This window comes from Corylus avellana, chromosome ca2 (genome assembly GCF_901000735.1).
Source record: "Corylus avellana chromosome ca2, CavTom2PMs-1.0".
Classification (NCBI taxonomy): Eukaryota; Viridiplantae; Streptophyta; class Magnoliopsida; order Fagales; family Betulaceae; genus Corylus; species Corylus avellana.
In genome coordinates, this window is record NC_081542.1 from 50821033 (window position 1) to 50842604 (window position 21572).

Here is a 21572-nt window from a genome sequence, read left to right on the forward strand (position 1 = left end):
CCCACGCCAACGGGGGTGGTCCGGCTGTCCCCTATGTGGTGGCCCGCCATCCCTTTGTTTTTTTTTTTTTTTTTTTTTTTTTTTTTTTTTAATTTTTTTATTATTTAAAATTTTAATTATTTTTAAAGTATAAATAATATTTTATTATTATTTATATTAATGGACAAATGTTCAATTTATAGTCCTAAGATCTCTTTAGCCTTTAACTGAATATTCTTCGGTTCAAAATGGACAAGAAAAGATCCTAGGCCATTCTTTATCAACATAATTCAGCTTGACATTAAATAGCTTCTCGCTACAATATGGTTCAAACTTCAAAGTTGGTACATGGAAGATACCCGATATGTAGGGTGAAGCTGTGTAAGCGCACCTGGAAATATCAGCTAAAGTTATCAGAATAAGCTACAAATAATTGCATGACTGCATCAGCGCCGAAAAGCATTGCCTTCACGAGCTTCAGACCTGCCCTGCAAATAATGTGTTCGGCGACGGACACTCTCCTGAATGGTTGAGCTTCCCCCCTTCTCGGCACCGTAGACACTTCTCTGAGCCGCATCCAAGAAATTCCTACCACCGGATGGCGCCTGGGCAGCTTCTTGCACATCATCCTCCTCAGCCTTCCTCAGACGTCTCCATCTTTGTTCTTCATGCAATTCAGCATCCTCTTGCATCTCCCGTAGCCTGGTGGCCTGCTCTTCTTCTGAAAGTTTAGGAGCAACATTGCGGCGCTTATAGTTTGACTCACGCCCATCATAACAGCTTTCTTCATGAAACCTTCTGCTTTCCCTTTTCTTTTCCGTGACATCAAGATTTGTCTGATCTTTAGAAGACAATTTTTCCCACTCTGGCTTGTCATGATTCCTTTTGATAGCATCTTGACCGTCACTTTTTGAAGTATTTGGGCCTGACAAGCCACTGGGTGACAGCTCTTTGTATTTCGAGCCCCTGTAGTGGTTCTTCTTACCTAGGCTATCTCTTTTATCAGATTCATCTTCCGATCTTGAATGCACATCATAGTTTGAGCGCTTGTGTCTGCTAGTTTTCCTTTTTCCCCCTTCAGAAGTCATATTTTCTGAATCAGATCGTTGTCTGGATGATGAATGCTTTTGATCCTTTAAGGTGCTATGATGGTGCTTCTTCCGGGTTTCCTTCTTATCATGAGTCTTTTTTTTGTGTTTCTTTTCTTCGACCTAATAAATAAAATAAATAGATGAATAAATAATTAAACATAAAAGCATAATAGGCAACAACTTTGGACTATTGCAGCTCATACATTTTCCAATGGAAATTTTCGATCATGATTTTAGTTGTATTTTTTTCTATGGACAAGTAATAATTATACTATATTTTTTTTATAAGTAATTTCATATCATCAAAAAATATACTATAATTATTATATTATACTATACTATATATAAAAGCACAAACTCCTAAAAGTGAAAATAGATAAAATTGATTAACCAAAATACCCTTAATGAAGCTAAAAGAGTAAAATCCTTTAGTACACAAATCTCTGTTGGAGAACAAGTATGCCATATCTCCTCCAGGGAAAGTTTCCTGTATTCTGCCACAAGCACAATATAAATAGGATTTGGCCTCAAATATCTAACTACCAGTATAATGTCATCCAATGAGTCCTCCCCAACACCACTCATCTTATTAGCCCTGTCAAGAATCTTAAAAGACCAATCGCGAAATCCACCACCCACATTTGCACTCGTGTAACCAGCCTAGATAACTTGGCTACTGAGGCTTTATAATTATCTAGCAAATCTGGAAATCAAAAGCATAGAGAAGTCTATTGGCAACACAAATTGTGCTGAATGCGCACCTGTCTACCACCACCGATTCTAGAAAACATATGGCAGAAAAATTTCCAGATCCGTCCAAATTCTCTTCCACAAACCAATCCCATATGGTCTAAATTGCATTGGACCACAAACACTGAAGCCAACCAGATATAATATATCCCTACCATAAGCCACCCATCTCTTTTAATTGCAAACCGTTAAAGTTCTGCATTCTCCAACTATCTACAGAAAATTGAATAAACCATCCAAACTACTTGTCCAGGGAGGAAAAAAAAAATCATTTGAATCAAAATATAAATATCACCTAGTCAGTTGGCTCAAGGTTTGCTCCCCTATTTTTGAGAAAGGTTTGTGGGGCCTTTTTAGGGAAGTGGTTGTGGCGTTATGTACATGAGAGAGAGCCTTGGTGGAAAGTTGTTGTGGATGCTAAATTTGGTAGTGCTTGGGGTGGGTGGTGTTCTATTGATCCCCTTGGGTCGCATAGGGTGGGGCTTTGGAAGAATATTAGGAGGGGGTGGAGGTTGCTTTTTAGCCCTACTAGATTTGAGTTGGGAGATAGGTCCAAGATCAAATTTTGGGATGATGTGTGGCGCGGAGAGAAGACCTTCAAGGAAGATTTCCCACATTTATATAACATTGCTCGTGTGAAGGATGCGTTTGTTGCAGTTAATTTGGACTTTTCTAGTGGATCCCTTTAGTAGAAAGTTAGCTTTATTCGTACGGTTCAAGAGTGGGAGGTGGATGTTCTGGCTTCTTTCTATAATTTGTTGTATTCCCATAGAGCGAGAAGGGAAGGGGAAGACAAGCTTTGGAGGGCTTGTCTCACAAAGGAAAGTTTGATGTTAGCTCCTTTTACAAGATCCTTGCTTGTAAAGATGATCTTCCTTTCCCCCGGAAGAATATTTGGTGGGCTAAGGTCTCCTTGAAAGTGGCTTTTTTTTTTTTTTTTTTTTCTTCGCTTGGTTGGTAGCTCTAGAGAAGATTCTTACCATGGACAATCTTAAGAAGAGGCATGTCATCGTTGTCAATATGTGCTACTTGTGCAAACGGAATAGGGAGTCCATGGACCATCTTCTTCTCCATTGTGAGGTTGTTTGTGCCTTATGGATGCTATCCTCAGTCACTTTGGGTTGTCCTAGGTTGTGCCTAATTGGGTGGTTGATTTGTTTTCCTGCTGATGGACGGGTGGTCGCTCTCGAAGCGCTATTGTGTGGAAGATGATGCTTTCTTGCCTTATGTGGTGCTTGTGGAGGGAATGGAATAACAGTAATTTCGAGAACCAAGAACAGACGTTGGAGGAACTCAAGTCATTTTTCTTTTATTCTCTTTTTACTAGGAGGCTGTATTTTTTGCTCATTTAGTGATTAGTTGTAACGGTTTTCTTGTACTTTTTTTTTTTCTTCTATTTAAGCATTCTCTTATATATTTCTTGTGTACTAGAATTGCATCCTTCTATGTTTTTTTGATATACATTACATTACAAATCAATAAAAAAAAAGTAGAATATTGCAATTTCATCTCCTTTTATGTTTAACATATTTTTTTAAGGCATATTTTGAGACTTGGAATATTATAAGAGTAGATGTTTGACTAAGGCCACCGGTCACTTGGTCTCTGAGAGTTGCTGATGATTTTTAAATTCCGTCAAGGTTCTAAATCATTCATGTACAAAAGCAAAAATTGTGGAAAAACAGGAGAGCAGGAGAATCTGTAAGAATAACATGTTAGTGTGGATAAATTTGGGAATCAAGCAATGAAGTAACATTCTGGATATAAGAATGTACGTGCATAAGGGAAGAGTGCCTCCAAATTACACAATTGCTACTTAAGTGTCAGTCTAATTTATTTATTTTTTATAAGTAATAGAAAAATTTATTAAAAAAAGTGTAAAGCGCTTCTAAGTACACAAGAAGCACCAAACATGAAACCCACAAAAAATCAAAGCCCGAAACCCACACAAAGCACTCAACGCTAGAAAGCATGAGCCTTGCTTTTCCCATGCTTAGAGGACGCTCCCCTAGAATCATAGTTGATAGAACATTCTATATTTAGGAGCTCCCTTCTACCCTTTACCTTCCAAGGGAAAGCCTCTTTCGTGTCTTCAATTCCCTCACATGGATCCCCCCCCAAAGCCCAATCCCCCAATCCAAGAGGGTGGCAGGGGGGGAAATCACCCAAAGGGTATGAAAAATCTCCGTCCTCTCATCCCCAATCCAACTTCGAAGATGAACCAAATCCAACCGGCCACTTTTGGACTTGAACAAAGTCTGTCTCCTTATCCAGCCCTTCTGGAGACATCTAAGAACGGACCACATCATGAGAGTTTCCTAAACCCATATGCACGACAGCCAGAGACAACCCATCATTACGGTCTCCACCAGACTGACGTCGTAGCTACAAGTACTATTGGCGCCTTCTCCGTATTGTCGACGCTCATACTTCGAGAGCTAAAAACCCCACTCATAGAAACATGATTCACAAGATTCTTCTCAGACGAATCTGTAAGAGCCATTCCTGTCAGAAAGATACCTTCCTTACGCAAACCCAAAGCTGCCAATGGGGGCTAAAGGATGAGGAAGCCACGCAGGAGAAGACTCCTCTCTGGGACAAGGGCCCCTACGTCACCTGGTCGATCCATCTCAGCAGGAGGTGGCGAAGTCTAGGGGTTAGCCTTAGCTTCCAGCAATATTTGGTTGGAAAACAAAGAGCTACTGTCCAAGGCAGGTTCAAACAAGGAACATTGGTGACACCATCATGCAAATAAAAGGGCATTCTTAAGGACAAACTCTTCCTTCAAGGGTTCAAGTGAAGCAATTTTAACATGTAAACATGATGCATGCATTAGTTGACTAAAAAAGGTAAAATCATCATCAAAATATTTGGTGAGAGATTGTATGCATGGACCAAAGCTGAGAAAATAAAATTAGTCAACTTATTTGTTACCTCTTGGCTAGATATTTTTTGATAAGTAATGATGCATTAAAGAGCGCATAGGGGCGCAACTAGGGGTGTAAACGAGCCAAGCTTAGACGAGCTTTGCTTGTCCGAGCTTGGCTCGTTTAAGTTTATGTCAGACTCGGGCTTGAGCTTGAGCTTGACACGAGCCTCAAACCAGTGTTTGAGCTCGGCTCGTCAAGGTTGGTTCCCTGCTTGAGCTCGAGTATTTTGGCCAAAACCCACATAAGAACACATCATACGACCTCTCAAACCGAATAGCATATACCCCGAAATTTCAACCAAAATCAAACCTAAGTGAAATCTCACCCAAACAATGTGATTTTCATTCTTTATATACAATGGGTGTAAAAAAAATACAGCGAATCTAAAATTTTTACCTCACAACAACCCATGATCGGAAACCCTCCTCTTTGGCTTCATCGTCTTCTTCTTTTGACCATATCTCTCTCTGCGTCTCAGTCTCTCTCTCAATCTCTGCATTTCGGTCTCTCTTTGACGTGCGTGGGGCGATTCGACACTCGGATTTTTGTAATCAATTAAAAAATCAAACTATGTTTTAGAGTATAGGAATGTGTGTATGAAAGAAGAAGGAAAATGAAATGGGTCTGCGAAGAAGAAGAAGTTACAGAAAAGTGAATAAAAAAGTTAAAAGAAAGAAATGGAAGAGTTAGAAGAAGTGAGGATCATCAAACGTTTGATAGGGATGGGGCCTAGATCTCAAGGCAAACGTGGGAATGTCTGGAATAGCCTTGGAAAATGAAAAATGAAAAGCTTAAAAAGTTGGACTAGGGGTACTCTTACAATTTACAAAAACGCCACTGAGTTTTACTTTAATTTTTATCTTTTGTTAATTAATATTTGACCTCTTATTTAATTTAAGTACAACATACTTTTACAGTTTTACAAATAATTATTTACCACACACTTATACGAGTGCGCTCACGAGTTTAGCCGAGTCAAGCCGAGCTTGCTTCGTTTAATATTCGAGTCAGAATTTGTGTTCATAAAACGCTTCATTTAATATTCGAGCCGAGTCCGAGCTTGCTCGCGAGACGTTTCGCTCACTTAACAGCTCTAGGCGCAACCCAAGTACATAGGAAGTATACAAGAGAGCGACTAAGAAAGGGAGAAAGAAGAAGAGAACATAAAAAGAAAATCAGGAAAATTGATCACTAAGGGTGCAAGCCAGCCTGCAGTCCAAGTAAAAAGCGTGTACAAAAAGAAATGAACAAGGTCCTCAAGATTTCTCGACAAATCCTCAAAGCATCTAGTGTTCCTCTCCTTCCATAGACACCACAAAAGACATAGGGGAGCCATCTTCCACACCATAGCACTTCGGAATTTTCCACCCGACCACGAACTGGAGAACATCTCCTTGACGCTTCTAGGCATAACCCAACACATGTTGAAACGAGAGAAGATAACATCCCACAAAAAGCGCGCAACCCCACAGTGAAGAAAGAGATGATCCACAGACTCCCCTTCCGATTCACACACACAACATCGATTAATCACGACAATACCTTTCTTCCAAACATGATCCAAGGTAAGAGATTTCCCAAGGGCTGCTGACGAAGCAAAAAATGCCTCTCGAAGGAACCTTGGTGCGCCAAATACTTTTCCAAGGGAAATGGTTGGGCTCTTTAAGGACAAGCTTTCTATAAAATAAACGAACCTCAAACTTCCCTTTTCTATAAGGGATCCACCACATCCGGTCCTCCCCTTCTTCACGCAACGAGAGCGAATACAAGAGCGAGAATAGGGAGGCTAAGGCCATCTCCTCCCAATCATGAATTCTACGAATAAAGGTAACATTCCAATGAACCATACCATTTATACACTTCCTGATATCCGCAATGGGAGCATCCTTATTGCTAGCAATAATGAATAGACTGGGGAAAGCATCCTTGAGGGACATCTCGCCGCACCAAATATTCTCCCAAAATTTGACTTTCAACCCCAAACCAGGATCAAATCTAAAGTGACAGTGAAATGACTTCCAATCCCTACAAATGTGTTTCCATAACCCCACCCCATGCGAACCGCGAGGAACTTTAGAGCGCCAACCGCCCCAAAACACCCCATACTTTGCCACCAATATTCTTCTCCACAACCATTTCCCCAAGAGAGCTTGATTAAAAAGCCGCAAACTCCAAATCCCTAGACCGCCCACAAAAATCGAAGTACAAACCTCGTGCCAACTGACCAAGTGGATCTTAGGCTTGTTGTTGAGCCCACCCCATAAAAAATCCCGTTGAATCTTCTCAATGTGGTTCACTACAGAGGCAGGAATAGGGAAAAAGAGACAAAAAGTAGGTGGGAAGATTGGATAAGGTGTTCTTGATTAGGGTGAGCCTAGCCCCCTTGGACAAATACGACCATTTCCAAGGGGCCAACCTTTTAGCAATCTTCTCTAACATGTCTTCCCATATAGCCAAAAGCTTGAAAGAAGCCCCTAGAGGAAGACCCAGATACTTCGAAGGCAAAGAGCTGGTGCCACAACCCAAAATGCCAGCCAACTCACCCGCCTCACCCGTACCTTCGACAGGGACCAAAACGGATTTGGCCCGATTTACTTTTAACCCAGAGACAGCCTCGAAGCCAATAAGAAGGACTTTAATAAATCTAATTTGGTCAGGAGCAGCCCCATAAAAAACCAGCGTATCATCAGCAAAAAGAAGATGAGAAACAATAACCCGATCAGACTCTCTGGCACCCACATAAAATCCATTAATGAAACCCCTGTTAATAGAAACATTAATCATCATGCTGAACGCCTCCATTAGCATGATGAACAAAAAAGGCAAAAGGGGATCGCCTTGTCTCACCCCACGCGAACCCTCAAAGAAGCCGGAAGAAGAACCATTGATCAAGACCGAGAACCACACAGACGAGATACAATGCTCAATCCATGAGCACCATTTCTCACCAAAACCGCACCTTCTTAACAAGTAGAGTAAAAACTTCCAGTTAATGTGATCATAAGCCTTTTCCATAACCAACTTACACAAGAGGCCGGGTTCCCCGGATCTGATTCGGCTGTCCAGGCATTCATTGGCAATAAGAACTGAATCCAAAATGTGTCTGCCTTTAACGAAAGCATTCTGCGGCTTGGAGATGACCCGATCCATAACTCTCCTCATTCTATTGGCTAAAACCTTAGCAAAAATCTTATAGATCCCCCCCACAAGGCTGATTGGATAAAAGTCCTTCAGATCGGATGCACCATGAGACTTCGGAATAAGAGAAATAAACGTAACATTAAGACTTTTTTCAAATTTACCTCTATCATGGAACTCTGCAAAAACAGCCATAATGTCCAGTTTGATCACATCCCAACAATCCTGAAAAAAAGCCATAGAAAAACCATCCGGCCTGGAGCCTTGTCCCTATCCATTTTTTTAACCACTCCCACACCTCCCTTTCCTCGAAAGGAACTTCCAAACTAGAAGACTCATCAACATCCAACATGTCGAAGTGGAGATTATCCAACCTCGGTCTCCAACTAAGAGTCTCCAAGAAGAGCGACTCATAAAAATGGGTGATAAGATTACTAATAGCCTCTTGATCAGAAGTAGTAGTGTCATTAATGTTCAATGACTCAATATAATTTTGTCTACGGTTAGCATTAGCAATTTGATGGAAGAATTTCGTACACTTATCACCCTCTTTCAACCGTCGGATCCTAAATTTTTGCCTCCAACTGATTTTTTCTTGTAGGAGGGATGATTCTAACTCTCTAGCAAACACCCTTTTCCTCTCAATCTCTTTAGTAGATAAACCCCTCTCTACTTCCACCCTCTCAAGAGCTTTAAGATCATCCATACGGGCCTTAATACAAGCCCCCACATTGCCAAACTCTTGAGCATTCCATCTTTTAATGTCCCACTTTAGAGCTTGCATCTTCTTAGAAAGGATGAAGCTCGGAGTACCATGAAATTGGTACAAGTCCCACCAACTGCGAACTTTATCCACAAAACCCTCCGCTTTGAGCCACATATTCTCAAATTTGAAAGGTCTTTTGCCTCCCGAAAAAGGCTTGCAATCCAGAATAATAGGAGCATGATCGGAGCATCCTTTTTTGCCGCAAATCCGGATGACGAGCTTCCCAATCCGTAGAAACTAGAAACCGGTCAAGCCTAGACCAAGAACGATTATTAGACCAGAAAGAGATCCCCCCAACTAAGGGCAGATCCATGAGACCCTGCTCCGAAATGAACTCACTAAAATCCCTCATTGAAGACCGAGAAAAAGCTCCCCTCGACCTTTCACTTGGATAAAGAGTAACATTGAAATCCCCACCAATACACACGGCATGTCCCAGCAGCTCACAACCCCTGCCAGCTCCTCCCAAAGAAGACCTCTGGAATTGACTCTGCTAGGCCCATACACCCCCGCAAACGCCCAAACAAGACCATCCTCAACATTTTTGAAGGAGCAGGTTGCCACATAACTTCCCAAAGCAACATCTACCTTCTCAACAGTCCCACATGAGCAAAATGCCACCCGAAGCCCCAATAGAAAGAACATAGCACCACTCCACATACGGGCAACCCTATAAACTCCTCACTAAGCTGAATGAAATAAAATCCAACTTTGTCTCTTGAAAACAAATTAAATCTGCCTTCCAACTTCTGAGCATATTCCTAACCCTCAACCTCTTATCCCTCTCATTCAAACCTCTCACATTCCATGAAAGAATCTTGAGCTTCACGATTTAACTCGATTGGCCCTCCCCTTATTCCTGTCCCTCCTAGAATACTCCCAAAAAATTAACAAAAGACTGCAGATTATTCAGCTCTCTCTTACCTTTTTTAACTGCAGATGTAACCTCTTCCCTTTCCATTTCATTACCCTTCTTGTCAGTGATGAGTAACCCAATGGTCTCCTCAAGCTTCCTTTCTTCTCCGTCACAAGAGAGGCCGCAAGCCTGAGAAATGAAAGCCCTCTCCTGCATCACCGACAGTTCCTCATCCACAGAATTCGGAACGAAAGACTCCTGAGACAAGGATACCACTTCTACAAGGGAATCTCCGCCCAAATTTACAACCGGTGTCGCGCATGTACCTGGCTCCTTACCCTGGATACCCAACTCAGAAACAGCCGGACGCTGATCCACAAGGCTGCTCCCCAAGATTTCTTCCCTCCCAGACTCGAAAACACCGGCAATAGACCCAGAGAGAACCGATGACGCCCACTTGCCAAGCTTACCCAGAATCCCCATAGTAGAGACGCTCGAGCCACTCTTTGGAGAACACTGGTCAGCAAGACCGAGAACCGGAGAAATAGAGGCGTCAGAAGCAAGAGAGACAACCTGCGTCTTTACCAAAAGACCCGAAGCATAACCCATCGTCGAATTTGCCTGAACAGTGGAACCCATTCTTGAAACATCGCCTAGAACTCCAACCCTCACCAGAATCTTTCTCATCGGCCCCTTTCCATGTGTAATATCTTGGCTACATATTACACATGGAAAACATTCTAACACTTTTGGTTTTATTTTTTTAACTTATTTTGTGTATCAAAGAGCCTTTTTTTTGGGGTAGTTGGTCAGATATTCATAATTGATGATTTACATGAGATTAAATTGTTAATAATGATCAAAATCAGATGGAGACTGCCGACTTAATAATGATCAAAATCAGCTTCTTTGGAATTTGACTTTAACTTTTACGAGGACAACTTCATGGAGAATCCCCATATTCAAAAGCCTTTGAATGATTAGCACAACAAAATGACAAGAAATATTTTTATGGTACATAATTAATTAATAGGTATTTTGCATGATATTATAGATTTAATTAATGTTTATTTCCAATAATATATGTATAGTTATGGATGTGTGGCAAATAGCCCCGTTGTGCTTAATGTGGACCATATCGAGAGAGCAGAATGCAAGATGTTTTGAAAATCATGAATATTTACGGACAAGCTCAAAAACATTTTGGTCAAATCTCTCTTCAATTGGACAGCACTACGGGATTTGCCACCGGCCCACCAAGAAGCATACAACCCCCTAACGCTACCAGGCATCACCCAACACAAACCAAACCGAGAGAAAACGGCATTCCACAAGATACGCGCAACCCTACAATGAAGAAAGAGATGGTCTACTGACTCCCCATCCGATTCACACATGCAACAACGGTTAATCACAACAATACCTCTCTTCTAAATATTGTCCAGGGTTAAGAGTCTTCCCAAGCGCAGCCGTCCAAGAAAAAAAAGCCACTTTCGAAGGAACCTTGGTGCACCATATACTCTTTCAAGGGAAGGGGGAGGGATCTTTAGAAGCAAGGATCTTGTAATAAGATCTAACCTCAAATTTTCCTTTTCGTGAAGCGATCCACCACATCCTATCCTCCCCTACCCCACGCATCAAGTGCAAGTACAAGAGTGTATAAAAAGAGGCCAAGACCTCCACTTCCCAATCATGAACCCTGTGAATGAAGGAAACATTCCATTGCACACAGCCATTTGTACACTCCCTATTATCCACAATAGACGCATCCTTATTGGTGGCAATATTGAAAAGTCCACAAAAGCATCCTTGAGAGACATGTCACCGCACCAGATATCCTCCCAAAACCTAATATTGGACCCAACCCCAAGATCCAATCTAATGTGACACTGAAACGACCTCCACCCCCTGCTAATGTACTTCCATAACCCCACCCCATGCGAACCACTGAGATCCCTGGATCGCCAACCACCCCAAACTGCACCATACTTTGCCACCAGAATCTTTCTCCACAAAGCCTCTTTCTCATGAGCAAATCTCCACAACCATTTCCCCAACAAAGCTTTGTTCATCAAACGCAAATTCTCGATCCCTAAACCTCCCTCAGAGAACGGAGAACATACCTTGTTCAAACTAACCAGATGGAACTTAAACTCATCATTAATCCCACCCCATAAGAAATCACGTTGAATCTTCTCCATATGCTTCGCCACAGATGCAGGGATAGGAAACAGAGACAAAAAATAAGTGGGAAGATTGGATAAGGTGCTCTTAATGAGATTAACCCTCCCCCCCTTAGACAGATACAACTGTTTCCATAGGGCCAGCCTTCTGGCATACTTCTCCAACATGTCCTCCCAACTGGCCTTGACCTTAAACGGGGCCCCCAACGGGAGACCCAAATATTTCAAAGGCATAGAAGCTGAACCGCAACCAAGGATGCCTGCCAAAATGCATGTATTGTTCATACTACCAACATGTAAGGCACCAATGTTTTTAACTTGATTAGGATCTGCCTCACAAAAAACCAAAGTGTCATCAGGAAAGAGAAGGTGAGAGACAATAACCCGATCCAACTCTCTGCTTCCCATAGAGAAACCAGAGATGAGACCCCTATTTATTGAGGCATTGATCATCCTACTAAACGCCTCCATGACTAGAACAAACAAGAAAGGAGAAAGAGGGTCTCGTTGCCTCACTCCCCGCGAGCTATCAAAAAAACTGGAAGAGGATCCATTGATCAAAACTGAGAATCGCACAAACGAAATGCAATGTTCAATCCAGGAACACCATTTCTCTCCAAAACCGCACCTTCTTAGAATGTAAAGTAGAAACTTGCAATTCATATGATCATAGGCCTTTTCCATATCCAATTTGCATAATAAGCCAGGTTCCCCTGATCTGATTTGGCTATCCAAGCATTCATTGGCAATAAGAACTGAGTCCAAAATTTGCCTACCTTTTACAAAAGCATTCTGGGGTTTAGAGATGACCCTATCCATCACTTCCTTCATTCTATTGGCTAAGACCTTCGCAACAATCTTATATGTCCCTCCCACAATGCTAATCGGACGAAAATCCTTAATATCGGAAGCTTCCTGGGTCTTCGGAATAAGAGAGATAAACGTAGCATTAAGGCTTTTTCAAATTTACCTCGCTCATGGAACTCCGCAAAAACCGCCATAATGTCCACCTTAATCACATCCCAGCAATCCTGGAAAAAAGCCATAGAAAAGCCATCCGGGCCTAGCGCCTTGTCCCTATCCATACCTTTCACCACCTCCTACACCTCCCTTTCCTCGAAAGGAACTTCCAATCTAGAGGCCTCACCAACATTCAACATATCAAAATCAAGATCATCTAGCCTAGGTCTCCAGTTGAGGCTCTCTGAAAAAAGGGACTCGTAAAAGTTGGTAATGTGATTGCTAATGACCCCTTGATCTGAAGTAGTAGACCACCCACAGTCAGAGACTCAATAAAATTATGTCTTCTGTTTGCATTAGCAATCTGATGGAGAAAATTCGTACATTTATCTCCCTCTTTCAACCAACGAATCCTAGATTTTTACCTCTAGCTAATCTCCTCCTATAAGAGAAGAGCCTCCAACTCTCTGGCTAGCAACCTCTTCCTCTCAATTTCTTCAGCGGATAACCCTCTCTCTTCCTCCACCCTATCGAGAGCCTTTATATCATCCATGCGGGCCTTGATACACCCTCCCACATTGCCAAATTCCTGGTCATTCCATCTCTTAATGTCCCCCTTAAGAGCTTGCAACTTTTTTGCCAGAGTAAAACTCGGAGTACCATGGAAATGGTAAGACTCCCACTAGCTCTTTACTTTGTCCACAAAACCCTCCACTTTAAGCCACATATTCTCGAACTTGAAGGGTCTCTTACCTCCCAAGAAGCAACTACAATCAAGAATAATAGGCGCATGATCCGAACACACCCGAAGCAACCTCTTTTGTCGCAAACTTGGGTAACGAGCTTCCCATTCCGGAGAGACTAGGAAACGATCTAGCCTTGACCAAGAATGGTTATTAGACCAAGTAGAGACCCCCCCAGCTAAAGGGAAATCCATAAGACCCTACTCCGATATAAAATCTGCAAAATCCCTCATTGCGGATCGAGAATAAGCCCCCCCGACCTTTCACTAGGAAACAGAGTAGCATTGAAATCCTTACCAATACACCAAGGCAAGTCCCACCAACTCATAAGGCCCACCAATTCTTCCCAAAGGAGACACCTTATGTTATCTCTATTAGGACCATACACCCCCGCAAAAGCCCACACAAAACCATCATCAACGTTTCTAAAAGAGCAAGCTGCCACAAATCTGCCCAAAGCAACCTCAACCTTTGTAACTACTCTCCTATCCCACATCACCAAGATACCACCCGAAGCCCCTCTAGAAGGGACATAACACCACTCTGCATAAGGGCACCCCCACAAACTCCTCACAAAATTGTTTGTGACAAAGTCCACCTTTGTTTCTTGGAAACACACTATATCCACCTTCCAATTTCTAAGAAGATTTCTGACCCTCAGCCTTTTATCCCTTACATTCAGACCCCTCACATTCCAAGAAAGGATCTTCGGCTTCATTAAATAGTCCGATCAGCCCTCCCCTTTTTACTGTCCCTCAAAGAACTTCCACTGTGCACCTCATAATTAACAGAGGAGATAAGGTTATTGAGCTCTCTCTTACCTTGTTTTCCCGTATGTGTTTCCATGGCCTCTCCCGCATCTCCCACATCCTCACCAATGACCTCATTATCAGCCATTATAAACCCAAAAGTCTCTGCCAACTTCCCAGCTTCTCCATCACAAGAGACACCCACGAGCTTCCTAAATTGAGTTACAAACTCCACCGTAATAGGCTCCTGATCCTCAACTGGTACTAAAGCTAAGGAATCAGGAACGAACGACTCACCCTGCGAACTGCAATCCTCAACTCCAGAACAAGCTTCTCCCAAAGAGCAAAAGCTCTCATCACAAACGCTGACCATAGCCCCCTTCCACCTCAGAGAATCATCCGAGCCTGGCAAATCCCATTTCTCCAAACCCGATGGGATCTCTCCCTGCAGATCGAGCGGCAACTATCCAGCACCATTTCCCTCCCCCAACTTGCCCAGCTTGACATTAATCAACTGGCTTGGACCTCCTCCCTCCCCCTTGTCGAGCCCCCTCCCAAATTTCCCCCCTGCCATCAAAACTTCCGGCTGCCCCATCATTGCTGGCTTCTTCAATTTCGCACGAGTATCGGCAGCAGACCCAGAAGGTGCCGACAGGACAGAACAGGTCGGAACCTCCCTTCGATCACCTGCCCGAAGAGTCGCCGGCTCCTTACCCAGAATTCTCGGAGTTGGGTCGCACACCCAGGTCGACGCAGGAGCTTGAGCTACAGGTCCAGTCGCTGGAGGGAGCACAGCAACATTACCGGCGTCCAAAGCCCAATCCTTTGCCGCAACCTCCTTCGTCGACCCCTTCACTGACGGCGCTACCATCATCGGCACCTATGCCGGCGACACAGAAGGGACCGGCACCACTGGGTTCGTGAAATTCGAAGAAGGACAATGTCCTGTGTTGGACGCTGACGCACCCAAATCCCCCACCTTACCCGCAACCTTCCTGCTATAAAATCTCAGTGCCTTGTTGGGTCCAGCTCCCGCATCAAAGGCCTTCTCCTTGAATTGGCCAGCCGTAGGTTTGGGTTGGGCCATGGGCTGGTATTTAGGCTGACCACTTGACTGAGCTTGGGCCACTTGGGATTTAGGCCCAAAGGAACCAGACCCACAACTACAAGTGCAACGTGCATCTATTCCTTCGAGACATTTCCTGATGTCGTCCTGTATCTTCAACAGAGATCTCTTCAGCTTTTCCTTCTCCCCTGCACACACGCAACCCTGACCGAACGTTCCAAAAGCATGGTCTCCACAGATTTGCTCCTCGTAACTTGAAGTCCTCTTCTGTAGTACCCCACAGCTGGCACAACTGTTAAAATCATACCTAATCGCCGGACCTTTCGCCGGAGCAGCCTCCTGAACCTCATGACCAGCTTTAACATGGCAGTCAGCAAGCAAGCTTGTCCCAGACGATTTGCTGATCCCAGCATTACCTCCTAACAACCATTTGGGAACTCTTGCAATAGGTTCTGCATAAGACCCAAACGGTTCCTCTACCTGTTTCGATGATGAAAGCAATACCTCTGAAAAACTCCTTCTCTGTTTCCTTGTCACTGCCTTCCTTGCATCCCCAACAAAAGGTTGAACAAAATAAATAGCAATTCGCAGCTTCGACTGAAGCTCGTCCCAGCCCTTCCTATGTCTACGCTCTGGCACCATAACTCTACCTCGCCTATCTCTACCATCGTACTCCTCTAAAACCAGAAAAGCTCCCATGCCTATTGAAGCATTTCTGAGCTAAGGCATGTGGAAAACTATGACTAGATTCATCCCTAAAGACCCTTGAATCCTCCACCGCCTTCAGCTCATCAAAGATATTCACTAGCCAAGCCGCTTCTTTCCATTCCAGCCGTATCCAACGTGTCTTACCTCTGCATCGCTCTTGTAGTTTCAACACCGTATCTCCATCCTTTACTATCATCACAAACTCCTTAGACTCCACTGTCCAGGCCCTAGACAACCCCATCATCCCAAAGGGTTGAGAGTTCCTAGAGTTCAAAGTATTTGAGAAGTTAACCGCAACAGAAGTATAAAACAACTTGCAGCTTGGGCCCCACCGTCAAACAAATATGGTATCAGAGCATGATGCAGAAATTCTCAACGATACAAAGGGAGAGAGATATCTAGTGGGGCCTTTTTTTGTATACATCCTGACTTATTTATCAATATATATATATATATATATATATATAGATCAGCAAGAGTATGTGGAACTGGGTTCATCATTTGGAAGCAATTAGCCGCTGATCAACCAAACAAACTCAAAGTCGAACCTCGCACTATCTACAATGACTATCACTAATACATATAAGTAAAGAGTGAAAATTTTCATCATTTGGTGTTGCACAACGCATATTATTCTCTTCATTAGAGGTCGTCGGGACAAGCCCATCAGGTCGAAAGACCCCAAAGGGAGTCGCCGGGACCAAAATAGACACCAACAATACCTCCTACATAGCCACCGGCAAGGCCACCAGCATCCCAAGGACTAGGCTGAAACTGGCCTTGATCTTGGACCTAGATAGAAGTGGCCCTTTTGAATTGGGCTGAAGCTTGGGCTTGGGCTTGGGCTTGGGCTTGGGTGGGCACCTATAGGCCCAAAAGCCTATCTCTTTCTTGCGCCCAGCGAGCCTGAGCCTTGGCCCAATCTTCTCCAGCCCAACAAGGAAAGACCTCAACGCCCTGTCCAAATCCCCTAGGGCTTTCTCAAAGCTTCCATTCCACGCCCAAATAAGACTACCCACTTTCTCCTTTCCACATAACAAGCCCTTACCGACATTTGCAACATCAATCAGGGGAGCTTCATCGACACAATCAGCTCCATTGATTGCAACGCCACACGGGGGGGCTTGAGTCAAAATGGTCCTTACTCAAAGGATTACATCCATAGTCTTCGACGGTCCCTTCTCCCCAGCATAACCCCCCACCGCCGAGCTCACCTCCTCCACAAACGGAGGTTCTAGAATCTGACCCAACCTAGTCCCCCAATGCTTTTTTGTTTTAATAAGTAATGTAATGCATTTCAAAAAGTGCAAAGGGACACAATCCTAATACACAAGGAAGTATACAAGAGAACGTGTAAATAGAAGAAAAAAAAAAGTACAGGAAAATCATTAAAACTAATCACTAAGGGAGCGAAAACACAGTTGTCCTTATAAACATAGACTAAAAGAAAAAATACTTGAGCTCCTCCAACTTCCTTTCTTGGATCTTGAAATTTTTGTCATTTCGTTCTCTCCACAAGCACCACATAAGGCAAAAAGGTACCATCTTCCACACGACAGCACTCCGAGAGCAACCACCCATCCACCAGCAAGCAAACAAATCATCCACTCGATTAGCATTACCCATGACATCCCAAAGTGATTGAAGATAGCATTTCATAAGGCACATGCAACCTCACAATGAAGAAGAAGATGGCCCGCGGACTCCCCATTCCGTTTGCATAAGCAGCATCTATCGACCACGATGATAGTCCCCTGATTCTTCCTAATCTTCTTCCCAACCGGAGAAGATTCAACATATTCAAAAAAGGCTAATACTTTGCTCAGCTCCCTAGAAAATCGGCCCCAACCCCGCTCTTCATGACCTTCAAGCAGCAAAATAATCCTTCTTCGGCCACCCACTACATGAGTCACCACCTCCAAGAAGCATTCAACCTTGTGACCGCCCCTCCAAACGATGAGCACCTTCGAAGCCTCTTGAGTAGATTTGACGAACTCCTCGACCCTAGGATTTTGCAGCACCTCTTCCACCCTTGCGACCAGCCACGCAATGCACCGAGGACCCAAGAAAGCCACCCCTAAAAAACCTTTTCGCCTTTTCGCTAACAAAGCTCCAGCTAATCTTTCGCCATTGAAAAGACAAAGGATTTGGCCTCAACGAAGAAGTGACTCTCCATTCCCAACCTCATGCGACCACCCCCAAAGAGTACAACACCCGACACGCTTCCACGCGCCGTTCAGATTGTCGCCAGAGGGATAGACGCGAGCTAACTTCAGCCGAGAAGCCAACCCACCCAAAACAACCAACAGAGGGAAACGCCTTCAGCTTCGGCGCATACCCACCAACAGAACTCCACCTCCTTCGCAATCTAAGCCAAGACGACCAAAAATACTCCAAAAAAGGAGCATAGCCTTGATGACCCTTAGTGTCAATTTGATTTATTAGGGAAAAGAAAGCTAGAACATATGAAAACAAGAAAGGCAATGCTAATTACATCAAGAGAGCTTACAGGTTGTGTATTCCTCGGTGTTTTTGACCTTGAAAGAATATAAACACATTCCCCTATTGTCTAGTATCACCTAGAGAGAAAAAAAAAATCCTAAAGAAATGTCTCATGATATCATTTAGGCTTTCACTATGCTATAGTTTCTTGATGCCTAATGAGAACTGTATTGAGGGAGATGCATGCATTCTAGTCAATTAAGCAACCGTTGGGCTAACATAAGAAATATTTATAAATTAGCGGTTCAGAAATGGTAAAGATAAATTTTCAATAGAATTAAAGAGATATGCATGTTGCTAATACTTAGATTGCACATTGGGAAAGAATACAAGAATCATTTTTAACTTGCTAACAGCTTTATCTACAATATTGTAACACCTTAGAAAGTTAGTCTCACATTGAAAAAATAGATAGCCCACAATGAATGGGCTTATGTGTGTTAAGTCCCGCCTTATTTCCTTATTATGTGCGAGTAGGGGTGTAAATGAGCCGAGTTTGGGCGACCTTCCCTTGTTCGAGCTCGGCTCGTTTAAGTTTGTGTCGAGCTCGAGCTCGACACAAGCCTAAAATTGGTGTTTGAGTTTGGCTTGCTTAAGTTTGTGTCGAGCTCGAGTACTTTGGCCTAAATCAAACCACTCAATAACAAAACTCGTTGATACCCATTGAACTCCAACAAAGGGACATCCAAACCAAAACTCAACCTAAAACAAAATCCTACAAATTGATATGATTTTTGCAATTAAACCTTAATGGGTAGGATAAAACTGTAAAGATAAGCTTATATTGTTAGCTCTTCTACTCCCAATGGCCGAAACTTCTCAATCCTCCAAATCTCGATGCCAACACCATCCTCCACGGCCCTCAGGTAGCCAAATAATCCCTTTCTGGCCCCCCTAAACAAAACCAGTCGCCTCTAAGAACCGACCAGCCTTGTTGCTACCCTTACGGACCATCAAAACCTCCACCTCCTCCCAGAAAGATTTAGCAAAATCCTCCTTCCCCTGAGACAACAACGCCTCCTCCACCGTGTCCGCCAACCAGTCCGAGCACCGAATCCCTAGCAAAATAGATCCACCAAAACCTTTTCGCCTCTTCCAAGCGAATCTCTGACTTGGTTTCGCCGAGAACGAAAAAGATTTTGCTTCCACCATAAAGTGACGCTCCATCTCAACCTAAATGATCACATCTCATGAAGCTAGAAAACGATCTCTAGCTACACGCGCCACCACTAGAGGAGAGAGGGGAGAGTGAGAGGCCAGAATCTTTGACTTACATAACTACACCCAGGGAAAACATGCAGAAACCTCCTTATAATTAATTATTTGTTACTTAATTTATACTTGATATATATATATATATATACGGGCGTGTTCACGAGCCTAACCGAGTTGAGCCGAGCTTGTATCGTTTAATATTTGAGCAAAGATTTGTGTTCACGAATGTCTCATTTAATAATCGAGTCGAGCTTATACGAGTCGATCTCGAGTTCGCTCGCTTACACCCCTATGCGAGTGGGACTTACAAAAATAAAAAATAAAAAATAAATTTGCAATAAGTAATTCTAGAGAGCTCCAATTGCAATTTGAGTAGGCTTTTTGTGATCCTTACAATATAGTATGCAAAACCGAAAAACCTATGGTAGAGTTGCGAGAGCTTTGGAAGTTAGTTTTACCAGAAAGTCCTCCATTACTAGCTTAGCCTGATCCATTAAAACCCTGAGCCTTGTGCTCTTCGAGCTCTCAAAATACTCCCCATTGGGCCAAACAAATCTACAACTTATCTTCCAAGAAACGACAATTTGATTTTTATTAAAAAAAAAAAAAAAAACACAGAGAATAAAGAAGAAAAGAACATACGGATTTGCGAATGGTGGCCATCTGGACAGGGTTGTTCTTGATGCGGGCAAGTGCCTCTTGCTCACGCTGCCGAATCATGAGCAGAGGATCGGAATGGAGTTTCCTCCAAGCATCGTTGGCGGAGTGAGGCTTTTCTTCGAATAAAGCTCCCGGTACCGACGACGACGAAGATGATGCCTTGGCAGTGTCGCCGGCGGCGGAGGAGGCGTCGGTACTGGTTGGCTTAGGGAAGGCCTCGAGGGCCTTGAATCCACCATCGGAACTGCCACCCTTCCCTACGGCTAATCCCGAATCATACAGGAATTCCAATCTCTCCTGCTTACTACACAAATTTCACAAAAATTAATGCAAAAATCGATTGAAATTGACGAAATCATCATTGCAAGGATAAAAGAAGGGCTGTTCACTTACGGAACGAGGCCGGCCTGCTCCTGAAGGAGACGAAACTCGCTTCGCTCCCTCTCCTCCTGGATCTGCTTGCGGAGCTCCTCCAACTTCTTCTGTTCAGCCTCATGCTTTTGCTCCGCCTTCCACACGTTCTCTATGTTCCTTAGGCTTCCCGTGTGCCATCCCTTCTTGTTCAAGAATTTCAATCCCATTCTTTGTTATTAGTCCTCGCTCTGTACTGTCTTAGCCTCTCTTCTCCATGTATTTATACAAATATTCTCTCCATTATCAAGTGTCAATCCTCCAGGGCCACCGCCAGCAAACTAAAGCTCAGTTCAGCCCATTCTTAAAATAATCAAGCCCAAACTCAACTCCGCCCATTTAGCGAGGACATATTCACTCTTGTCCATTAAGGCCCTATTTGGACTGGGATTAGTTGGATTTAGACCAACGTTTTTAAAAGAGTTTATAAAAAGCTGAAAATTTAAAAATGTTTTTGGTGTGATACATTTTAAAAGGCATTGCTTTTTTTTTTTTTTTTAATAATAATAAAAAATAGTAGAAAAAAAAAGAAGAAAAATAATTGGATAGGTGGCAGCCCTTTCCTGTGATACCCATCTTATAATTACTCAATAAGAATATTTAATGAAGAATTTAAGTAGGTGTTCTGTCTTATGTAGAATGTGTGAGAAAAAGGTAATAGCTTTTAGGTGAATTATGGGAGATCAAAATCCCATGAAGTGAGAAATCTTGTTATAGTCTCATATTCTCTTATTATTTTCAATTTTTCTCGTAGTTGGTTGTGTGTGTTAAGTTCGTTTTAAGTGTTGTAAACATGATTTAAGAATGAAGTTTAAGTTTTTTTTTTTTTTTAAACAACTCTAGCTTTATGTTATTTGTTATTTTA

The 21572-nt window shown here is 43.0% G+C and overlaps 1 protein-coding gene across 1 annotated transcript; it reads right to left on the reverse strand.

Moving 5' to 3' along the window:
* Positions 1 to 252: 252 nt before the first annotated feature.
* On the reverse strand, positions 253 to 21015 carry LOC132170963 (uncharacterized). Its single transcript, XM_059582130.1, has 3 exons — positions 20690 to 21015; positions 20279 to 20600; positions 253 to 1190 (listed from the first exon to the last, which is right to left on the reverse strand). Exons 1-3 carry the CDS (start codon positions 20875 to 20877, stop codon positions 426 to 428), a joined length of 1275 nt encoding a protein of 424 aa, XP_059438113.1. The 5' UTR covers positions 20878 to 21015; the 3' UTR covers positions 253 to 425.
* Positions 21016 to 21572: the final 557 nt, after the last annotated feature.